This window comes from Anser brachyrhynchus (genome assembly GCF_964034855.1).
Source record: "Anser brachyrhynchus genome assembly, chromosome: 3".
In the NCBI taxonomy this organism is placed as follows: Eukaryota; Metazoa; Chordata; class Aves; order Anseriformes; family Anatidae; genus Anser; species Anser brachyrhynchus.
Window position 1 is genome coordinate 27,815,160 of NC_137696.1, and position 24,871 is coordinate 27,840,030.

At 39.0% G+C, this 24,871-nt stretch overlaps 1 protein-coding gene across 2 annotated transcripts in view; it reads right to left on the reverse strand.

The window, feature by feature from the left end:
* SUSD4 (sushi domain containing 4) overlaps positions 1-24,871 on the reverse strand; it is a 72,897-nt gene that overhangs the window by 22,599 nt on the left and 25,427 nt on the right. For both annotated transcript variants that reach the window (XM_080586396.1, XM_080586395.1), the window contains 2 exons: positions 8,658-8,870; positions 4-183 (listed from right to left, as the gene is read on the reverse strand). In XM_080586396.1, coding sequence (XP_080442522.1) covers positions 4-183; positions 8,658-8,870 — 393 coding nt within the window. The remainder of the gene's footprint in view (positions 1-3; positions 184-8,657; positions 8,871-24,871) is intronic.

Genomic DNA, 24,871 nt, shown 5'->3' on the forward strand with positions numbered 1-24,871 from the left:
AACCTTGGCAAATGGGCAGATTATCCCAAGTTCCATCATCTTGACAAATTGAAACCATGTTGTCTAAGTCAGGGTAACGGATCTGGAATCCTTCATGACAGCTGATTATTAACTTATCTCCAGTCCTGTAAGTCTTGTTATGAATCTCTGCATCTTCAACATGTGGAACAAGGCAATCTGTGACTTCATAAAGAAAGAAATTAACTTAATTAAAAATAACATGTCTAGCTATTCAATAATCAAACTCTCAAGCAAAAGTTATCAGTTAATGTAAGTGCTCTGCTTAAACAATTCGGACAAAATGCATTTCAGTAAATATATACTTTCCCTAGTTAACCATCAGTTACAAAGTCTATATCATGATACTAGAGTTTACTGTGTTAAAATAATGGATCATTCCCCCAGATGTTTTCAAACAAACACAATTAAGAGAGTTTAGGAAGACTGTTTTTAATTTTCTCTTTCCATTCATCATGTTTGTAAATTACACTGCACAGTCTGACTACATGACAGTCCATATGAAGTCAAACTCTTTGACAGCACCAAGGACAGGATGAAAGAAGAGATAAAATACAAATATGGCATGAGGAACAAAGGGAAAATGGTTGTTAGCGGAGAGACAGAATGAAAATCAGGTACAGCCATAAGGGATTACCCAGCTCCATTCCACAGAGTTCATTATGAGAATGTTTTCATGTTAATCTCATTGATTCTGTTTTAAATCAGGTAATTTTATGTGCTTGAATTCATATGCCTTTAGAGGGTGTGATTTTTAAGGCACTCAGCACCATCTCAAGTGCTTGTGCTTTTAAAATACTCTCAAAAAGGGAAATGAGTACAAATCTCTGGTGATATACAGGCATGGGCTCTCTTACCTGTCTGTGCTACGTGAATCCATTACATTACACTATTACAACTCAGCATATGTGCCAGTGCCAAAGACACCAAAGTATAAAATAAAATCCAGATGACTTAAAAATGGAAGATGTTGTGGGAAGTGGAAGAAAAGGGTGAGGCACAGTTAAAAATATTCTGCTAATATACTGAACAACTAAGAGACATGCCAAGAGGATATAAAGAAATACTCCAGGTTACTGTAGATTCATCTTCCTCATAAATGCAAAGTGAGATTAAACAGAAGAGAGGAAAAGATTAAATATTGGGAAAATATAATCGGAATTATCTGTTTGTCTGCCTGCAGTCAAGCCATGACACAGACAATGATAAAAATTTCCAGGCATCAAGACCCACAGTGGTTCAAATAATAGCAAGGAAATAAAAATATTATAAGCATGTTTTACAATTTTTTTTTTTCTGAATGCTTCTACCACAAGAGGCAATTATCTTAATTTAGGAATGTGATATTTATTAAAAAAAGAAGTTTCAGAAGTCATTTGAGACTTGCATAAAAGAGAAAGTTTCTGCCATTTTCGTTGTAATTCTTGCTAAAGAAGTAGAGGTAACTTAAATTTGTTTTTAGCAGTTAATTGTGAGTATGCACAAAGTAAAGCAATAGCAACAACTTGTTTGTTTGATTAGAAGCACAACTTGAAGCAAGATAAACTGTAATTTGGCATAGCACATGCAAACTAACAAGAACAAATATGTTTCATAATGTCTTCATTTATTTAGGCAAAAAGTAGGTTGTTGTTATGAGGCTCAATCAAAAATTTTACTAATATTAAGAGGAGGAGTGTTGCTTCCCCAATTAAAATATGTTTTCCATTGTACCTTTACTTAGGGATGGTTTCTAAAATACACTGTACCTACTAAATTTTAGTTTAGGGCCTGGACTTCTTAGTCAAAAATGTCCCCATTTCTCTTGTTGTATAGTGTATTCATTTATAAATGCCTAAATCTGGGAGGACGTGTACCTTACCAGAAAGTTACAAAATGCACTAGGCTGAGGATGCAGGCATCACCTTCAAAGACTGGACATTTTTTTCTCTCTCTGGCAAGTTAATCAGCAGAGGAGACAGCAGAGGATGCCCATAAGAAATGCCTGATGTTAAGCCTTGGATGCTGTCCCTCAGAGCCTGCCCTAGGTGCCTCCAAGGCTGGGATAAGATGGATGGAGATCCTGCTGTGTAACCCCTCTGGAGGAGGTCTGAGATGGATAACAGAAGATAATGTCGATGGACAGCTCACTCTCTTGGCACAGCAGCTTTCTGTTGCTACACAAATAAAAAAAGACGTATATATACACTGCAGTAACACCTGAGATTTCACTTTCAAAGTGGGGGAAATTGATTCTGTAACAAAGATCTATTACAGTGACTTCGTTCTCATTATTCCAAATAACAGCTATGGATAGAACTATTTTAATCAGTTAGATGTTGGTGGAGAACAGGATGTGTCCTGGATGGTTTTGATAACAGGTCTATTACAAGCCCCAGATAAGCACAGGACTAACACAGGGCAATATTGCAGCTCTTTTTCCTGATGCCTTGTGAGCAAATGGTTTCCTGCTGGCTGAAGCTGTATTGTTTAGCACTTATCCAGGAATAAATTGCAGTTGCCCTCTCTCTGCAAGCAACTGGATTAGCTGGCACAAATTCTGTTTGGAAAAGCTGAGAATAAGTGACTGAATTTTAAAATGTCCTGTCCTAGAAAATAAACTGCTTTATTCTAAATACTGTTCAGCAAATCCATGAAAGCTGCTAAACAATTTAATGGAGTACACAGTCTTTAACCAGCATCAAACAGCAATGGCTATGACTTACATTATTTTCTGGGAGTTTTACATGATCTGCTTATATCTACTGTGGGAATATTAAAATGTCTCAGCCAAATGCACACCCTAGTTAAGAACACATTTCTTCTCTTCCAGAGGCACAAAGGCAGCAGTCCTTGGGTAAGTGTAGCTGTCAGGCCCTGTATCTTGCCAGCTGCAATGATCATCTTGGCCTAACTTTCAAGAATCATAGAATCACAGAATTATTAAGGTTGGAAAAGCCCTCCAAGATCATCTGGTCCAACCATCCCCCTACCACCAATGTCACCCACTAGACCATGTCCCTAAGCACCACGTCCAACCTCTCCTTGAACACCCCCAGGGACGGTGACTCCACCACCTCCCTGAGCAACCCGTCTCAATGCCTGACTGCTCTTTCTGAGGAGAAATGTCTCCTCATTTCCAACCTGAACCTCCCCTGGTGCAACTTGAGGCCATTCCCTCTGGTCCTATCACTAGTTACCTGTGAGAAGAGGCCGACCCCCAGCTCCCCACAGCTTCCTTTCAGGTAGTTGTAGAGAGCAATGAGGTCTCCCCTGAGCCTCCTCTTCTCCCGACCTAACAACCCCAGTTCCCTCAGCCACTCCTCATAAGACTTGTAAAGATGAAGATGCAGCTTTGTACATTAGGACTTCTTGACTTCAGTGACCCATGTTCCCACCTGTCACAGGAGGATATTTTTTGGTGTGAAGTGTAAAATTTGTTAAATGTTACAGTCATAATGCTTCAGTTTATGTGCATCATCTCAGAGCTGTTTTGTCCAGCCCACACGGAAGGAGGACCACCTTCCATCCTCAAAAGAGCACCTAGAGCATAAAGGCAACCCAGAAGAAAGGCATGACATGGATGCAATGGAGATAACCAAACCAGCCATGGGTACCAGCTGGCTCAGCATGGCTTGAATCTATGCAGGTGGATTCTTACCCTCCCAGAATTGCCCCTGGTCCAGGCTAAACCAGGAGGTGCTCATAGGAATCGCTTGGGGAGTACTACTTGGCTTTGGCCAAAACCTTATCAGGACATTTCTAACACTGTAACGGTATGTGCAATTGCAGAACAGTGCCCCTGCCTGTGCTTTAGCACCATTTAGCTTACTCATCCATATGTGAACTCAAATCCAAAGAGATCCAGTGCTCCTATGTGTTTGTGGAATGGCCTCTGAATTGGCCTTGACCACATCCAGCACCAATACTGACAGGCTGGAATGGAGAGGAATGGGGAGAAAGGATGAAAGGAATGTCATGAAGAACGCATTGAATGCAGAGACAGCTTGTCTGGACACTGCCCTCTTGAAAACAAACATTTACAATTCAAATTGTCTCTTTCCTTTCAGTAGTATGAAATGCACAGTACTGTGTTAGTATGATCATTCTGCAGATGGTAAATAAAGTATTTCAGTGCATATTAAATAATGTCTCCTCCTTACTGTCTTTGTTTGTATCCCAACAGTGCACAGCAGTTTTGCCTAAGAGCTGTGGCCCTTGCACTAAGCACAGGTTACACGAATCATGGGATGTTTGTAACCAGGATTAGGAATTGGCAGAAAACACTGGGCAAGAAAGTTAAGAGATGGAGATATATAAATAAATTAATAAACAGTCTCACAGATCCAGGGACAAAGGCAAAGAGAAATGAGTGCTAAATATCCTACAGAAAAATTGTAGCTAAAACGTGCTCTAGTCCTCTACTTTTACTGCCAGTTAATCATCCCTATCAACGGGAGAATGAGGCACTGAGGACATCTCGAAGGTGTCTGCCTGTGGAAGCATACAGGGGAGCAGGCTACAGCTCTTAGTTTAGTTGCTATCCCCTCACAGAATGCAAACTTAGATTCAATCTCATAGGAAAGAGGAAGCATTTGTTCCAAGTAGGGCAACAGTCTCAGCAGCCACATTATCACAGTGGGAGAAGATTAGATTAAAGTATGAACAACATGACATATTCCTTTTAAACAGTAAATACAAAATTCCTACCTTAGAGCTTTGGCATTTATGTGCATAGCCACATTAGAATTGATGGAAGTTACATTCACAACAGGCTGTAGATCAACATGAGAACATAACTCTAAGCACACAGATTTCTGACAGTGCATTTATTGGGTACCTAGTCATGCAACTTTACTCTTGTACTGACACTTATAATCTCCTGCCACTTAACAAAAAATGACAGACCTATAAAATCATGTTAATTCAATGAAGAGCACTTTCAAGATAAATTGCATTCTGAAATGGGTTGCTTTTCTTCCTCTTGTAAATAGCATTATTTTGTGATACTGTTCTAGTCAGCAGATAAAGACAATTATATGCACATAACATAAAACTATAAAATTACATGTAACTACCCTTAGCAAACTCCTGAGATTAACTTAAAATGAACTGCAAAGTGTTGAGTGTTTTTGCTGTTCAAGATCAGATGGCAGTATCTGACATTTACATGTACTGTAATAGCTTAAGAGGCATGTAGAGTGTATCACAGCAAACACGGCAATCAATCTCTGCCTTAACTGGGAAAATATAATATAAAATTTATTTCACCCTGTGATATCTAAAGAAAAATGTTAAAATGTTAACTTCCTACTTCACCAGTAGTTACTACAAATTTCAAATTTCTTTTCTTATATCGTTACAGAATTTCTGCAATGAGGACTTCTACACTTGTCATTAGATAGCTGAGAATTAAACACTGTTGTAACTCCTCCTTGACTGCTCTGCAGATGTACCACACTCCTGTGCTGACCACTTCCACATCAGGCTCCTTCCTCATGATTCTGGTCCCAATACACAAAAAAGTCACTCTAAAAAGCACTTCAGTAAATGCTTAGGTCTCATTGAACCTTTGCTTAGTATTTCTGCTGAATCCGTGGTCATATTGTGCATTGGAAATAAGAATTCATTCTGTCATCGTTTTATCTTTTTTTTTTTTCCAGTGTTAAACCCTAGGATTGTTTTAATAATACCTGAGAGAAGCACTGTTAATCAGGAACGTACTTATGCACTTGCTTCACTAACTCCTAAATCAGGGGCTCCTCTTCAGTCTAAATAATAAGTATTTTTGTGTATGCCTAATTTTGAGCGCAGAACTTTAACGTAACTAATCACATAATTACAGTTATGCTCTAGCTAAAGTGCTTTGCTTGATCAGAGCATTGGCTTGCAATTGTTTTTAAGTGTTCTGTGCTACAAATTAATGATTAGCTCTTAAGCAACTGTTGCCACATCATCCATCACATTCTCATCTTCCAATTTCTTTCTTTTTAAAAAACACCTGAATCAAATTTTGATCACACTGACATTAGTGGCAGTTTTGCTGTTGATGGCATTGTGATCTGAATCTTCTTCCACAGATTTCCACTGGTCTGAGGGGGACAAGGGTCGTACTCAATGAATATTCAATAGTGTGTTAATGCTTACTGTAACAACTGCAGTGGCTGATACAGGTTCTATTTCAAAACTACTATTTTAGTAACTCCATCACTATATTTTGTGGTTTGTTAATGGGTTGTACCATGGTATGGCACAGTGTTCAAGCTCATATGTACTAGTGCCTTGATACCATTTTCCTCCTTTCATCAGCCTGATAATATTTGTGGCTACATGGATCGAGGACACAGTTTTCAATGGGCATGCATTCTATTAGTGAGGCTGGTAATTCATGCCCACATTTTGGTAGGGTGTTGCACTAGTTTTGACATAGGATATAGCACATCTTCAAATACTTCTGTGAATAGTGCTCAATTGCCAAGATTTCATCCTATCTATGTATGTGCCCAAAGTCTAAGTATCAGTTTCTCGGCCAGCATCACCTGATAAAATGACTACTACTCCCTTGATTTCCTACTACCTTGATTTCCTACTTTCCTTGATTTACTACTACCTTGATTTCCTATCAAGGTAATTTCTCTCAGCTATGATCTATGAATTTCCTCAAAGTCACATGTAATTTCATCTTTGAAAATGAAGTGAAACTCACTCAGTCCTGGAAGTAGGGCAATAAACCACAGGATGTGCTTGCAGTGCACAGCTGGCTCCCTCTTGACAGCAGCAGTCACAATTGTCATTTGGACTTCCTCCTACAACTTTCCCCTAAACTCTAGCTTTTCCCTCCAAGCATTTTCTCCAACCTGTTTGTCTATGTTTCTGATGTTAAATCTCATTTTAAAGTAGATCCAACTCTTTAACTGGTGTCATGATCTCCGTGTCAATGATCTCTACTAGCAAAGTTTGGATGGGTCATACTTCTGTTATACTTTCCAAAAGTTCCCAGGAACATTCCTGATAAGACTACCGCATTGTAACTCCCCAAAGGCACATTGAAGAGGTGTCCTGCCTGAATGATGCACTGACATGTGTATCCCATATCTGGTTCTACCCCAGATAGCTACACCATCAGTTAGGAACTGTACTGTTCAATCTCCCTTAGGCTTGTTTTTTTATAATCACCCTCAAAGCTGACAGCACATTCTCATACAATTTATGAGCAGGTGTTATTAGCCCTGCTTGCCTTTACGTTCTACAAATTACCTGTAATCTCAGTGCACACTACAAGACAGCCCAAGACTGTGTCTCTTATGACTCTGTTGCCTGTGGCCGCAAACACATTCACAAATCTATATTTTACCAAGACCTCTGTTTGTCCAACAGAGCAGCTACCTGAAAGACCATGGACCACTTACCAGCTATTTCTGGCTACTCTCTCAAATATTTCATGTATCACTTTCATGCAGACCACTGTTCAGGGCTGACCCCTTCCCATATATCCCCTTGGCCTCATCTCCCCAGGCCTTGCTTGCTCCTGTTGTGGAACATACCTTCACGTGCCCCTGTCCTGTCACTGGGTTCTCATACTTACCCACCTATCACCATAAACAAGTATTTGCAGTTTTTGTACACACTGAGTGATGCATAATCTGATATAGTAAGTGTGTTTATGAGCCACATAAGTGACTAGTTTTGGATGAACTGTGCGCATTTATCTTATTTTAAATGATGGAAGGCCTCCTGAAATAGAGTTTATCTTGCTCCACCTTGAAATCAGTGAGGCATTGCTAATGACTTCACATCTTCAAATAGTTCTGTGAATTGTGCTGGTGTCACAATACTAAAATATACACACTTAATTTAACTAATGCTTTTCATGTCTGTTGATTTTAATAGATCTATTGACCAAAATAAGTCAACCTAAAGAACAAGTTATAGCTTTAATATACTTGGTGAAATAAATCGTTCATGTTGCTTGGGGGTGTTTTTGGCCAAAATGTGTATTTATGATATTCAGATTAATCTTGCTTCTATCAAATTCCTCCAAGAAGAAAGTAATTTAATGCCCTAAATATTTAAAATCAAATACAATTTTAAGAAAAAAGCTATAATAAAAATAAGTTCTTTTATGACATAGCAGTCTGATTTACCTCAAAGTAAACTTCCCCAATGACTTTAAACTTCTGCATTCCATGCATATCTGATGTTCTTACTTGAATCATGCACATGCCATAAAATACAATTGTTTAAAACTCCTCATTAAAAGGAGCAATAGCATTGGAAATTAATTATATTTTCCTAGTAAGATATTACAGAAAGCAGTATTATGTGGACAGCTTTAACATATAGTTATAAACAGTTTACTGATAATGGAAGTTATATTTTTTTTTTGTCTGCATCAATTTGTAACTAGTTAAAAGTATTTATTTTTTTTTTAAGATTCTTTTAAGTCCCTTTCAACACACGGACACACACACAGAAAAAAACCTCTCACAGTACAAACTCAATGGACAGACAGGATGTATGGGAAACTAAAGTGTATAACAAATAATATTCAATAAAATAGATTCCAGTCTTTTATGTCTTGTGCAAAGACACATGGACACGGTACATGCACAAGTGAGAAGCACTGACACTGGTGAACTGTTTTAAGAAAGCTGACTTACCTTCTTGTAGGCACACAGGTTTATCACTTGGTTTCCAGCTCAGTGAGCCATTAAAGTGTCTCACACAAAGTTTTTTTGAAGTACCATTAAGCCTGTATCCTTCTTGGCAATGAAACCGGACTACCACACTTTCAAAGAAGACACCTCCACTGGGTGTCTTGTATCCATGTTCAGGAGCTCCAGGATCAGCACAAGCATGTAGGTCATCAAACCCTATATCAGACAAAGATACAAACTATGTTCATTTCACTCCTCATGCAGCCATAGTAACACTCATTCTAGGCTTTTTCATCTGTTTTTTAATCTTCATGGGGGCCTCACATTTTCCATTAATGACCACTATCAACTCTACTTGGGTACTGGGTGCTCCGGACTCAGGAGAGGGCCAACCTCCAGCTACTGCACAAATACTTGGATGACAGAAATAATTCCGTCTTGTTAGGCAGCTATGGAGGAAGCAAGGTCAACCACACTCCTCGATAGCTGACCTGTAAAAACATAAAGCACTTGACCCAACCTACCTGAGGGGATTGCTCAGTAATGTATCTGTAATTACTCTTGGGGGCTATGGGATTCTGGAGTTCTGGTACAGTCACTGGAAAAAATAATAATATATCAGAAGCAGAGAGGAAGAGGAAATAAAGAAAAGGACATGAAGCCTAACTGTCATCCAAAGACACAGTAACTAAAACAGAAGACAAACTGCTAGGTACAGGGAGATTCTGATTTATCTGGGACATTTACCACAGGAAAAAAAGACAGTGTGATGTTGCATATATATGTGTTCCCCCTATGAAGTGGGCTTGGTGACCCTACTAAATTCTTAAAACACTGTTATGGGAGTTCTGTATTGCTGCATTAACGCCAGAAAGGAGCTTGTAAAGCCATTTATAGCCACAAAACTAACTGTAAAATAACATACAAAAAGCCAACAGTTGCAATCATAAAACGGGACTATTTGTCACTTAATCAAAACCATTTCAATGTCATTTGTATAAACTGAAGCTTTTTTATGCTGCAAAGCAACAAAGGTTTAGTGCAGTACTGAACAAATACTGTGTACTGAAAGAGCAAAACAGCTTTGCAGGAGGAACAGCAGGGGGGCAGTTAATGCTGGTAGGAGGGATGCTTGGAAAATTTGTAAATCATATTTTGGCATTAATGGTTTGATTTTAAGGTAGTGGTATCAAAGAGCCTCACCTACTTCCTGGGCGATAAGCATGAAGTGTGGTACAGTCAGGGAGAATATATTACTGTAGACTATTTTTCAAAATAAATTTGTTTCCTGAGACTAAATCATGCTGTCCAGTGAATGGCTCAGGGAAGTTGCCAGAGGGGACAGCATTTTCCTGATTCCCTCCATACCACACCTGCTTGTACGTGGGTCAAGGCCACTGTGCTGAACTGCCCCCACCAGGCTGTGATTTCCAGGAGGTGACCTGAGACCTGAGATGGCCAGAGCCCAGTCTGAATGCCTGCATGCCAGAGACAGCCATCACCTACACTCAGCCTCTGCCCCTCCACAGTGCTTCTATATCAGGGGCACTTCACCTAAAGAGCTGTCACTATCATCCCCTCTTTTAGGAGCACCTGCTTTTATCTGGTTTTACTCTTCCATCCAGTGAAGTTTATCAGAAGGAAAGAAAGGTCAGTGCAATAGCCAAATGAAACAAATCTCTGAACTTTACGTCTGCTCATCAGCCAATGGACCAAAACCTCCCGTGCAAACTGCCCAAGACTATAGTTTGCTAGCATGATGAACAAGGAGAAAAGCAGTCATCATGTTCATGGAATTATACACTGTATACAATACTTAATAATAGAGAAGTGCTGCCCGTTTTTACTGGAGATTAAAAAGAAGCCTCTTATTCTTCAGGCACCAAACTCACATCTTTCAATAAAGTCAGTGATGATCTTAATTAATTTTCCATTAAACCAAGGGATAACATGACATTTAGTTCATTGCTGTTACTTTGGCAACCTCAGAACCTGCAGTCAGGCAAAGAACATTATAACCTGCCTTGATCTTTTCTGACTAACTGCCTCAGGGAAAAGCACACAAACTGCCCACTAAGCCTCTGCAACAACAATAAAAATAAAACCAAAGCAAACCAAACAAAAAGAATGGTGCTGAGGTCACATACAACTTACAGAGTAAAAAAAAAAAAAAAAAAGAGAGAGAGAGAGAGAGAAAAAAAAAGAGCCAAACTTATTCCTCAGTTTTCATTAGTTCAAATTGCAAAGTTAGAGATTTTGGGACTGTCAGCACAAAATCCAACATGGAAGGCTAGAGAGATTTTTTCCCTGGTGCAGCTTGATTCAGTGACCCTATTGCCACTTTTCTGGTGACCTTTCACAAGCAAAGATTTTCATTCCTCCTAGGGATCATTTTGCAGTAAGTTGATCTCTTAGGTTGTTTTTTTCTTGAGCACACTTTGTGAGCAGACAATGCTATACCCTAGGGGAACTCCCAAGAAGGAATTGAAACATGAATGGAAAAATTAAATGATGTACCCCTTAGTTTCTATAAACCCAGCAGTCAGCTGTTATTCAGCTACTGAATAAAATATGACACACGGAGTCAGCATGGGATCACTGTATTTCCATTGCTTGTTCCTGAAGAAAGGAAAAAGGAAAAAGTTTCATGGAACGGCTGGCTAGACTGACTGCACATGCAATAGGGTGTGCTGAGTATTTCAACAGCTTATTTGGCTGAGAGTTAAGTCCATCATTATTTTTTTTTCTTTTCATTTTAAATATGAAGCCTCTGGTACAATATTCAAGAACAACAATGCTAAAAGATTCATGAGAACTGCAGTCCAGTTGTCCTTAATGAGACCAGAGTTGGTCCTTTACATGACAGTAATTTCTATATCATCTCATTTTGTTAAGCTCAACCCTACGTTGTCAAAAAATGAGTGAATGCATGTCTCCGATAAAATACATCTTGGTACATTACATCTTTTTTTCTCATGATCTTTAGTTTCTTTCCCTTTTCAAAGTTATATTTTTAAGAGCAGCCGCTCAAAACTCTGACATAGGGATATGAGGTTGTTTCTTTGTTGTTGTTGTTTGATTTTTTTATTATTCTTTTAAATGTCAGGAATGATGTTATGTCATCAGCTGGACATCTTTTCTTTGCCACCTTTAGAACTTGAAGAAACCAGCCAAAAAAGTTTCCAGCCAGATCTATAAGATAAATCTTTGGGGAAAAATAAATAAAAAAATAATAAATAAATAAATAAAAATCACATAAATGGGAAAGCCAATCTTCTGTTTATAGCAGAAAGGTGTTATCTAGCAGGAAAGAGTATATCAAGTAAGTTAAAAAATAACAGAATTACAGTGAATTCTATTTCTTTACAAACCCATCAATGAGTCATTGGGGTGAATAGAATGAAATTTTACTTTGTCCCCTGGACTATCTTCATGGTTACAAAGAGGCAAAAGGGAATTATCAGCACCTACAAGACAAAAACTACACATCACACTTCTCAAATAAAGCAGTAGATTTTCATGCTATCTACAACAGCAAAAATTTAGTAAGATCAGCAGCCATCTTCATAATCAACACTGTATCACTAGCAATGATTTTATGGGATGTTATCATATGGTGTTAAATCCCTAAAGACTACACAATTAGTGCTGGAACTGATTACTTCAGTAATCTGAATTGCTTAATATTTAATCTAAGTAGCAGACTTTCTGTATCATGGCATCTTTAAGGGATATTGATTAAAATATAGTGAGCAATAATGCTTTCTGATGAGGCTCAGGAGTACACAAGCTCATTATCACCAGTAAAACATGTAGTTGATACAGAATGTATTTTGGTTGTGTTATTTACCATATTTCTACTGCTGGACCATCAGGAGGTCATCACAAAACAGTAATGCTCTTTACCTGGATAAAGCACAAGTATTTTATATGGGTTTTTACTTACCTAAATTACTTGCTATAGTCAGTCAGATAAAAATGATGGCAAATGAATGAGAAGACTGAAAAACAAACAGTGTTTTCCTTGGGGTGTAAAATGGACCATTACTGTCCATTTGAATTGAATGTATTACTGGAATTCTGCATTGTCTGTTCTCTCACATAAAATGATTCATCTCATCTCTTAATGAAAAAGCCTGAAATATCAGAAACCAGTTATCTGACAAAACGACGTAACTTTCCAAATCCTGTTCACTTCTGAATTAAAATAACAGCCCTTCATACTTCCGTATTTTTTCACTCCTACTGCAAATCCATCCAGCAGACTTATAACAGCTCAGAATCTTAATAAAATATTCTGATCAGAGGTTCAACATGAGTATCCCCATTAACAGACTATTCCTTTGGAAAACAGAATTTATGAAGTCTGTAAACTGGCAAATTGTTTGTTGACAAATAGAGCTATTCCTATCCTCCGTGCTAGAACCATACAGACACATTTAACCATATTTGTATGTCCGTGAGAAGCTTGTTCTGTCTGAAGTGAGCAGCAAAGACAGTCAATTTCCAACACTAGAAGAGCACTGCCAACAGAAGTCAAGTGGACAGAAAGGCCAGGGGTAAATAACTTATCTGTGATCACATGAAATCATCACAGCCACAGCTGAATTTTATATGTGCCTGAAGAAAAGCAGGAGGAAGAATCCTTCAGCTCTTCCCATCATTCTGCATTTCTCAGCATCTTTTTCTCAATTTCACCTTTTGTTTTCCTTGTTTCCCTCTTCCCTCCCCTCACCTCCATACCTTACAATGCCTGGTAAATTCATGCTGCTGTTGAAGTGATTTCTAATCAAGATCTGATGCAATTCTTTGCCTCTAAAGCTGCTATATAGCAGTTCACTGACAAACTGCTGATGTTTGTTACCTCAGAAATGGCTCCACTCACTCCTGAACAGAGATATCACTTTCATTTCAATGTGTTATATACACACTGTGAAGGAAAAGTGATATATAACGTGTAATAATATTCAAGATATAGCCTGTTTTCTGTATTTGTCTTGTGCTGTGACATGACAAGGGAGGATAGGATGGGTTCCTCATACACCAACTTATTGGGGCTCCCTAAATCAGCAAACTCTGTCTATCTCAGGGGTGCTAGAGGGACTCGGAGGCTTTACAGCTTGTGGCAGGACTAGATTGCTTGCATGCACATTTTATAAGGAGTCTGTAAACACTGCAGAAGTGGGTTATCTTAGGCCAGCTCTGAGTAGAAAGCTATATTAGGACTAAAGCAGAAGGGCCACAAGTGCAAACATGCCAAGGGCTTGCTCGTCTCATACAAAGGAAAAATCATTTTCATCCCTTTAAGAGTTTCTGTCCTGTTTATGAGAAAGCCACACAGGCACAGCATTTTGTGCCTGTGGCTGTTTATGCTTCCTTGCCATCAGTGATGTTAATTGAACTATCCACCTACTACTGTAACAAGAAAAGGAAGGATGTGCTTAGATTAGCATCTAGCCTTGAAAGCAAAATGAAATTATAAACCCATAATTTCATTAGTGAAATGCTTGCTAAAATCTAAACTCTGTTTGATTTCTTAAGGGTCACTAAAGCTTAAGCTTCCCCGAGGCTTGAGCAGCCTCGTGTAACTCTGCCCTGTTTAAGATGTGAATCACAGCCTCCCTGGCTATCCTTGCAGAACACGCTCGCAACTTCAGTGTGGTTGGATATCCCTTCTCACTCGGCTGAGCCTTATCCAGGGCAGCATAGCAAGCCACCTGAAGATAGGGAGCTGTTCAAATTACCGCAGAGCTCTGGGGGTGGATACTTTGCTTAAGTCACAAGTTAGTCTGTAAAATCAAGAACACCATTAAGCTTCTTTTTTTTTTTTCACATAACCCAGGAGTGTGAGAGCAGAAAAATGGGTAAACCACTGTGTAATGCAGTTCATGGACACCAAAACCATCCGTATGCAATAAAAACATGAATATGCAAGCCCTGCACAAGGGGCAACAGGTCCAAGAGAGACAACCAATTCCTGAAAAGGGTGAAAGGCTGTCTCATTTGCAATACCCCATTTTTATTATTTCACTTCGTATCCTCTTCTCCCCCAGCCCTGTGTTCTCAAGCTTCCTTCCCTCCAACTAACCCCAAACCGAATCACCGCCTGCCCTTGCACCCTCCTATTAAGTCTTCCATGCTCCCAAATCCTGTCCCCTGCCACGCTCACCACCTCTTTTGCTCCCCTTCTCAGTAGGGTTCACAACCCCAAACAAGGACACCCAACCCATGTGCCCACCCCTCTGCTGAGTTTTGCACGCTGAGCCAGAGCACCGATCGCGGTGCCACCACTGCCACTACATGCACCTCACCCTGAAGTGCCTTGCACATCACGTCAGGTGTTTGTGCCTCTGTTTAGCAGTGCTCATTCTGTACTGTGGGGATGCACAGGGTCCTCCCTCCCCATGAGGATGGCAGCCCACAGCCACTCCTCTGCGTGGTCCCACTGGAGGAACAAAATGATGGAGCAGAGACTCAGAGATGCTCCTAAGAGCCATGGTCAGCCCAACCTTAAAATCCCAACTCAGGCATGACAAGTCCCTGGGCACTCCTGTGCTAAACCAAACTGACATCTCCTTGGAGAGCCTCAGAAGTGCTGCTCCCTCCAGAGTGGGCGCAGGGGAGGGAAGGTGAGGAGCTGCAGCCAGGACAAACCAACAACAGGGGACAGGAAGAGTCTTTCAAGCATCACGCTGGAGCTGCTGCTGCTCAGGAAACTCAGCAGGAGGAAAGAGCGAAGGAGCTGCATCCCTATGGCAGGTTCAAGGGCCCTGCATTAATGATAGCAGAATGTAATAACAGTACCCTTATTTCAGAGGCCGTGCCTCCAATTAGTTACTCCAATTACACTTCCAGACTCAGGGATGTTGGCACACCCCAGCTGCTGCCTGACCAGCATAACGCAGAAGAGAACAATCAAAATTTCCTATCCATAGAGGTGATGACAATTTATAATTCTGAATGTGAATGTTGATACAGGATTCTCCCTTTTGTTACCTCCACATGAAGGTAACACATAAGGAAACGCTACTTAAAATTGCTGGAAAATGAAGATGGTGTAGAATAAAATTAGTGGAACACTTCACTAATCCCAAAAGAAACTCTGAAAATTGCACTGGTTTCTTCTTGAAAATGAGTTTCTTCTAATTAATATCTTAAACAGCACAAGGCTGTCCCTTTAATTATATCTTCTCCTCGCAATTAATATAGCCATGTCTTCTTTGTAAATAAGCCATTCCATTTATAATGCAAGAAGCACTTATTGTTTACAGCCTTTTGTAATCTCACAAGTCTGGATGTATAATTTATGAATCCTTACAAAATGTCACATGCTATTCTGTGATCCTCTGAACCTAGCATCACTTAAATAAAATCAAAAAGCAGAAAATAAATCTGCTGGTGGTTCTACTGGCAGTATGTTTTATGTTTCTGTTACAGGAAGTTACCATATCTGTCCTGGGGTATGAGTAAATAAAAGCCAACTTGTCACAGAAATCCCACAACCTCTTCCCAGTTCCTAAATTTTTAAACTGGATGTTTAGCTTTTGAACAACTCCATTTAAAATGATTACACTTGCATGCTGAGGTCTAGAGGCCTGTTGAACTCAAGCATTAGGCAGAAATAACTAAAAGCCTGAAAACAGAGCTTGCTCAGCTTTCTGCATATGTAACGTAGATATCTTATTCTGTTCCATTTATTCAGAAAGTACAGTTTAATGACTGTTTCTGTTCAAGCTGCAGACTCTAGTAGGGGTTCAAAAAGTGTAAAACCATGTTTTTCTTTTCTATTGTGTGAAAAAGAATCGCATGAGAATTAGTGACAACTTCCAGTTCAATTTCTGTTTTACAGATAATATTTCAGGTTTCTAAGTGCATTTTAAATATAAAATATGCTTAGATAAACTTACTTTTGTGCAAATGTGTAACACAGGTTAATTTTAACTACTTATAAATGGTTCTTCTTCAAAATGTTATTTCCATAATTTTTATCTGAACCCTAAGTATCAATGAATTAGAACTTCAGACAGAAACACTTCAACATAGATTATGAGTCTTTTTTAATAATCTAATAATGAAAAAACAACAATCAAAACCCTTCAGCATACTAAAACCAAGAATGCAGTAAATGCATATTAAGCTCTCTATGTGCTTCAATAAATGGACACGTACCTAACGCATACTCCTATTCAGCTTAAGGAACTGCAATAAAGGTGATACTTGCCAATATGTGTTTGTTTCCTGGTGACCCATAAAACCATCATAAGGAATTAAATATGTACAAACCCCAAATTTTTAATGATTTAAATAAATAGATGAGCTCATTATTTTGTTTTAAATCTACCAACCCCACTTACATTTCCATCCTCATATATAACGCTTTATATATTATATGTCCAATGATTTCATTAGAGTTGCAATATTGTCGACGAGGGAATCCAGCCTTAGGTCACTAAACAGTATTAACAACACAGAAAGCTACTAATAAAAAGTGCCAAATAAAATAAAGATATGCTCCCATAATTTTAAGAATGTTATTGGCCTGAGGTGTTTTTAAAAAGCATTATCTATGTATTGCTGTTTATCAGTCCCATATTTTTAGTACTCTGGAAAGAATTAATTACCTTTACCAAGAGTTAGTTTAAACATTTTTAGTCTAGACATGCATCCCTTAGGAAATATAACAAAAACAAAAACAAAATTAAAAACACCATAAAGAATGAATCATGAGCTAGTTACTATAGTAATACTTCTACTCGGCCAATAGCATATAACATTATTCATCGTAGCAAATCCAAAGCAATGAAATGTCACTTACACCATTCAGCAGAGATCCTTGTTTCTATAAGATGCAGGAATCAAATACACAGAAGTCTGAGTCGGGGGCTTGATATTTATGCTCTATTCAGTTACAGACTTCCCTATATAATGTTATATTTTTATTGCACGCACTAGTATGGTAATTCATCAATTCTTGCTTTTCAGCTGTGTAATAGAAATTGATTTTATACTTTTCCAAGAACAGGCAGATTTGCATATTGGGACAATCAGGATTAATATGTGAATATTCTAATATTAAACTTTTTTAATAAAGTGTACACTAGAGATGACCGAGTGACAAGGGATTTAAAAAGCTGGTACATACTTAAAGCTGGTGAGCAGACAGACACTATTTCCAGCTTTTGTGCTTGATTCGTTATCACAAGTCCTCTGATGCTTCTGAATAGTCTGACACCTATTCTGCCCTACAGTATTACATTCTGTATGTACCTATCTGTGAAACCGTGACCTTTTTCTTGGATGTAGGCCTCATCACAGCTATCCATTCTTTATTTGTATTTTCGTCTGAGTTTTTTAATGTGCCCTATTTGAGAAATATCTGGAAGCCTGCAATAATGCAGAACTCATCTGTTTGTCTTTTGAGAAGATTTGAGCAATGAATCACTAAAAGGGCAAGAAGTGGATGCTTTTCTTGCTGGTGACTTATTTGATTAGCCTTGCAAAGCTGGGGCATTATCTACCTCTATGTCAAGAAGATGGAAAGAAAGATAAGATGGTTTTGCTGGTTCACCAGGTACCTACCAAATAATTGTGCTTTTCAAATTTGTTCAAATTGTTCAAATTTGTTCCAGATCACACTGCAAAACAGTTATACTCAAATAAGGCTTTTAGAAAGAAAACAGATAATATCCACTGCAAAAACAAAACAAAACAAAACAACAACAACCAAACAAACAAAAAAACACTGACTGATTTTGGCTCCTATATGGAAGGGAAACTTCTGATTTCTTTCTATATTGAAAAGTGGCTTCGTGTGCCTATGTTTTGCTAGTACTGCTAGCATTAAGATTTTAGTTTGTTGTTTCCCTTCACAAGAATGCATTAAATGAAGAAAAATGAAACAATGTTCGCTTGTTATTTTAAAAGAATAAGAGAAAAACATAAAATTGTGTAGAAAAGAAGCAGGGGCCCAGTTTGGCACAGGTAATGAAGCACTGTCATCATATTGAAACAATTGTTATTTAAAATTATTCATTTAAAATGCTCTGGGGTGAGTTACTCTGTCCATAGGGAAAAGACTAGAAAAAAATCAGAGGTAGGCTAAAATGATGCAGAAGCATATTCATTCCTTTCCTTTTGACTTAGTGTTCAATCTAATTCCTCAGTAAATACAAAAGCAAACAAAAAACCCTAACAACAACAACAAAGAAACACACCTATGACCCTGGAAAAACAATCCTAACATTTGTTCCAGACTCTGTTTAAACAGTTGGTTGGGAATGGGACCAGCAGATAATTTAGTTTCACACCTTTCTCTATTAAAAATCCCCCTGCATGCACGGCCATACTGCAGACACATGTAGGAGCAGTTGCACCCTCCTCTCCCCCCAACTATGTCTTTCCACTCCTTCCCTGGTACCAGTGGGCTGAACTGTCCGAAAACAAGCCCTACAATACAAATTGTTGACTGTGCCGATCATGCTGGCCATCTGAGCAGTCAGCACATTGACAAGGGCGGGAGTGGAAATGTGTGGCGGGGAGCAAAGGTGTGGGAAGTATTTTTCTGGTGCATTTTCCATTCAGATTGGTCCAGGCCAATCAACAAAACCACACCTTCGTGGAGTGACTTTGCACATTGATAAAGGTCACAGTTAATCTTGCAATTATTGCTATTATTATGAATAGTCCTCTAGACCTCTCTTTTCCATGTCCAATAATCAGACCTTCTCTGCAGGGCGCCTCCGAAACTATTTCAACGACAAATATCACAGACACACTCTCAATTTTTGTAGCAAGATTTTTAAGATTAAACCCTTACAAATCATCAGTGTGTGAAGATCTCCCTGGCCCAGTATTTCCCCTTTCAACAGAATGTTTCTTCTCTTGCAATTTTCTTACCAATTTTGCAGTTCTTCTTTTAATCCAAATCTTCACATAGACTTTCCCTGGTGGCAGTTTGCTAAAGTCAAGACAGACAATATCTGCTGCATTTCCCTTGCCTGATGTCATCTCAGGAGATTAACAAATTAGTCTGACACAACCTTTTTTAATACATCTATGCTTTACTTTATATCATTCTTAATGTACCTCCAAGACTTTTAATTTCTACAATGTAGAAAAATTCTAAAATTTTGTGAATTACTGAAGTGAGAGAACAAAGCGCCAGGCTGCCCAGATCATGGAGACTTCTATTTTTTTCTGTTTTTATCTGTGGGCATTACAGATACTGTCTTATGGCACTGCTGGAAGTCTCCCACCTTCAGTTATGTATATGACAGTGAACTTATGCAGACCAGGAGGAAGCTGAGGACAGAAGAGAAACTGGAGGAGGAGCAGCAGGAGTGACTTGGCAAAGGCACAGAGATGGGATGTATTGACTTATAAAAATATGTTAGCCTGGAAACTGGCTGACAGTTGTTTGGATGGTGCTACCACTAAGGGAGAAGAGGGATGAAGACGTGAACACAAGAAGAAGCCTAGCAGGGTTCCCAGTTAGCTAAATGTGGAGCTAGTGAGGGACAAGAGGGAAGAGAAGGGGAACTCTCAGCCACAGACAGTGTTGCTGAGAGGAAGGGCAGTGCGTGAAACAAGTTCTTCAATGCCAGGAAGAAACTGAGGAGAGGCAGGACAGATTTGGAGGTTGGCAATATACCATGAGAGCCTTCTCAAGGGTTAATGGCCTATCCTTTTGGAACAGAAGAACCTGATGTGGCTGTTTTTTTTTTTTGTTTGTTTTTTGTTTGTTTTTGTTTTTTTTTTGTTTTTTTTTTTTTCTTTTTTCCTGCTGACGGCTCTAAGAACTACAGACTCCATACATAATGTACTCTGCATCGACAACAGTAAAGTTGAGACTGTCAGATGAAATCTAATGCACTTTATATAATATATACACTCTGCTATTAGACAGTTGAAAGATTGGGAGTTACAGAATTGATGTGCACAGATAATAGGTAATGCTGAGCTATCTGATGCTCAAAATATTTTCATAAAAGCCAATATGAAAATCACATATACTGGTTAAATTTAAAGACCATGGGCATCTGTTCTTCGGAAAGTGCTCACATCCCTTCCATTTATGAAAATAGATTCTCATCATTTTGAAGGACTAGAGGAAGAGGAAGAATAAGCTGTTATTTAATTTTTTATGGCACCATAAATTGACTAGCTGGGAGCTAGGAAATTTCTGGAACTAGCAAAGAAATGGTTCTTTGTTCTTATTCAAGGGACTAGAGTTTTAACCACATAAACAATCAACTTGTTTAAAAGTTATTTTTCTTAATAGATATTAATTTGAGGATTTCTGCAGTTTCTCTTTCCCTAGAGTGTTAAATGGCTCTTTTCAGAATAACAGCTGCAGCAAACCTACTTAAAATAACAAGCAGGCGGTACACAGATCCATACATATGTTTTGCTAGAAACAGGCAGCATACCCAGATTTATATGTGTGCCAGTCCCCTAGGATGTCATAATTGTGTTTGTTCTTTTAATAACTTTAGGCTCCAGTGATCAGAATAAAAATTCCACGCTGAAGCTAATGCTTCATCCTTGGTTCACCTTACTACCCTGAATTATGTAATAAGCAGACTTAAATAAATGCAGGAGTCTGGCTCTCGCCTTACACCGTAGTCTCCAGCCGTACACATAGTGGGTTGCCTGATTTAATTCAGGGTCTTTCTTTTCAAAGCTTACGTTGTTTTTACAAAATATTTGGCTGAGCCATTTCTTTCTATAATAGCGCAGATTTTCAGGCCTGCCTTCCAGTGTTCGATGAATTGCAGTCTCTACTAATACAAGAAACATACCAAGATGCCGGACTTGCAAGAATGGTTGGACTATCTGGACAATTATGTTCTTCGTAAGTATTATATCTACACTTTACATCTCCAGCCTGTTTCTGTAAACATGGCCCAAAATACTGAGTCAGTTAAGCAGCTTATTAAGTAGGCATGGCCTTCCAGTAGCTATTGTGACTACAGCATGTCAGTACTAATCTTATGATAATTGATAATAAATGATTTTTTTACTCCTCTTACCGGACTAGAAATGAGGACAGGCATGTATATTACCAGTTTACTCAAAGGACACTGAGACAAACAGGAGTAGGTCAAAACCAGCATGGGCTGATGGCCTAGTGGTGAATAGAAAGCCAAACTCCCTGTGAGCCAGAACTTTGTCCAACATGCTTTATTAAGGTTAACCTTTTTTAAGGTTAAAGAGAAAGACTTGCCTATATATACTGTCATTTTCAGTTTAGAAAGTTTTTTTTTTTTTTTGTAATCTGACACTGTCCTGAGCCTCATTTGAGAGTAGAAGTGAACTGCTTTCAGAAGTTCAGAAAATTTCTTCAGGCGATGTAGGGTTAAGCACACCTTCTTTCATTTTGTACAAAATTCATGGGTATTTTTTGCCTCCAATAGCTCAAAAATAGTTTCATACTAAGACTCTGAACTTGATGGTGGAGGAACATTGATGCAGGTCCTGCACTAGTTTCCTGATCATTACTGTTGGGTGCCACTTTCCAAAAATCTCTCTTAAAATGTTTTTCTTGGGTGGCCCTAAGATCTGATTCTCTGGCTATGTCTGAGGCTGTTGATAGGCCCCGTCACCAGCACCCAGCTTTGCCCCTCTGGCTTAGACTGTGTGGGTCTGTGACCTGGTTGGTGAGGGCATAGCCACAGTGGGGTGACCCTCAGCTCCTGGCTTGTCCCACTCTGTGGAGCAGCCCCCCTCTCACTGCTCCCTGACACTTCACGCAGGCCACACATGTCCCCAGTCCCCTTCACTGCTTTGCTTTCCTTTCTCTGTGAACTCCTCACCCTGTTCCTCATCAATGTATGTCCTTATTCATTGATGTAGGGACAATGTATGTCCCTATTCCCAGTTCTTTCTGTGCCCTACCTTTCTGTGCCTTTCTTCTGCATTCTCCCCAGGAGATGCTTTAAGCTGCTTTGTTTTTTCTCAGGCTTGAATTTATCTTTTTATGACACCTCCCCATCCCCTATTTCTTTCCATGCATGTCCAGTTGTCTTTTAAATCCCTTCTCAAAGCCCCACTTATTTTATTTGTCCTTTCCTGGTGCCAGACCCAGCTGCTTTCCCTTTGAGAGTTGTTCTCTATAAGGCCTTTGAGTTTAAGCTGTAAAATCCAAAGAAAAGAAAGCATCTTTCCATACTTGGTGGTCTCTTACATAGTCTGTCCTATCTTAGCCTGAAGATGTTCATCTTTTAGTTAATTTTCTGTCTTCCTACAAAAAACACAGGCACTTTCTGAAGTTTCTTCACCTGCCATTAATTTCCTATGAATACAGTGCTGTACCTACAAACAGAGGGACTGCCATTGATCTGATGTGCCTTATTGTTGAGGTAAGAAACACTTGTTCCCAGTATGAAAAGAACTACCTCTACTCCTTATCTCTGACTTGATCCATCACGCAGCCCACACGCTGCTCACCAGAGGTGAATCAATCACCACACATCAGGCAGGACTCATCTTCACAACCAGCTAACCTGTTAGTAGTTTCCACACTGAGATGGTGCTACGTGGTGTGAAGTGTATGTCTTGACCTAAAGCTCTTTCCCACTCACAAAGCATGACTGAACTCCACGTGTTGAGCCCTACTGTTAGTTTAGCCCTGCAGTGCCCTGTGCATTATTAGAGTCATGTTGAAATTTGCTAATGGGCAAATTTATAGAAAAGATAGCTTCATATTGTTACCTTAAGACTAAAAGAAAGGCTAAAGGATACAGATACAATGGTGTAAAAGGATAAATGCTAATCTCTTGTTTAGTAACTGTCTTAACATCCCTTCCAAAGATGTTCAGCTTGCAGAACTGAAAATAGTTTCCATCACCCTGGCATTCACAGCACCAGAGCACTGCCCTGGTAAATGACATTAGCAGGACCCATGCAAAACGGGCCAAATCCCAGACAAGGCTGCTTTCCCCACAGTTTGCATCGCAGGACAGCAGCCAGTGTTGGGAAGTGCAATTTACCCCCTCAGCCCAGATATTCCTCAGCCAAGAGGAAAAGGACCTACTTCGCCACCTACTAACCCTTCTCAAACCAGTCTCTATGAGGAGAAACCTGAATGCTTTGCTACATTAAGATTAGGTCCAGCTCAGTGCGCACAAACTTGCGTGCCCCACGTGCTGCTCAGAAAGGTGTGATTAGGGATAGAGCCTATACACCACATGCACACATGCATGTTCACATACATAAATGTGTATCCTGAGTCGTAGCTTCAATGAAACCAGAGTACTGAAGGATTTGCTTAGGGACTTCACCTTTCTTCCTGCCTAGCTAATTCATTTATATTATGCTTAAACTTAACTTCTTAAACTCCGTTGAAAAGTCATCGTTATAGATTATGCCCAATTCTCCTAGGAAAATACAAAGGTTAAGTTCCTCTTGCATGTTCAGCACTTCATAAAAAAATCCACTGTTTAGCTTTCTTGATGCCTTACTAGACATAACACCTCACGGCTCCATTGTCTTAATGAAAATAACTATATTTACACATGTCCTTGTGCATCTTAAAACTCAGCACATTTCCCATTTCATAGATGCAATTATGCTTACTGTACACCACATGCACAATACATAAGCCTAATTGAAAATGGAGTGAAGATTGAGGTAAAAGGACTGTATTCCATGGAAAAATTGAGAGAATTCTCATACACCTTAATGCTTCTGTAAGCATTGTGGGCATGAAACACTTCAGTTTTCTCTTAGGTAGCAAGGGATACTGTCTCAACTCTATCAGCTGTTCTATAAGGTATGAAGGAATTACAAGAACAGATACTCCAGGTTGGCATGAATTCAGCAGTTTTTTTTGGAAGTCATTTAATCAGGAATCAGGTAAACTTAATCTAACTGTCAAGAATCCCATCTAGTTACACTTACTTTTGAAATATAACATACCCAAATGAGAGAGGAAATTGTTTAGTGGGATTTATAACAGTAATGAAGAGTTACAGTCTTTTTATAACGACATTGTGCAATACATTTCCACTTTTGGGAGTAAGCTTTTGAAGTATTTTAATCTGTCTCATTTACAATTCAGCAAAACTGCGAAATCCTCATGAGTATCGGGTCTGTGTATAAATCAGGTAACAACCCGCAATTACCTTTCCATCTTGGTTTTATTTACATTGTAGATACAACGCTTCTTCAAAATTCCACCAACCAGTGGGAATTTGCAGAATAACATCCAGTGGGCC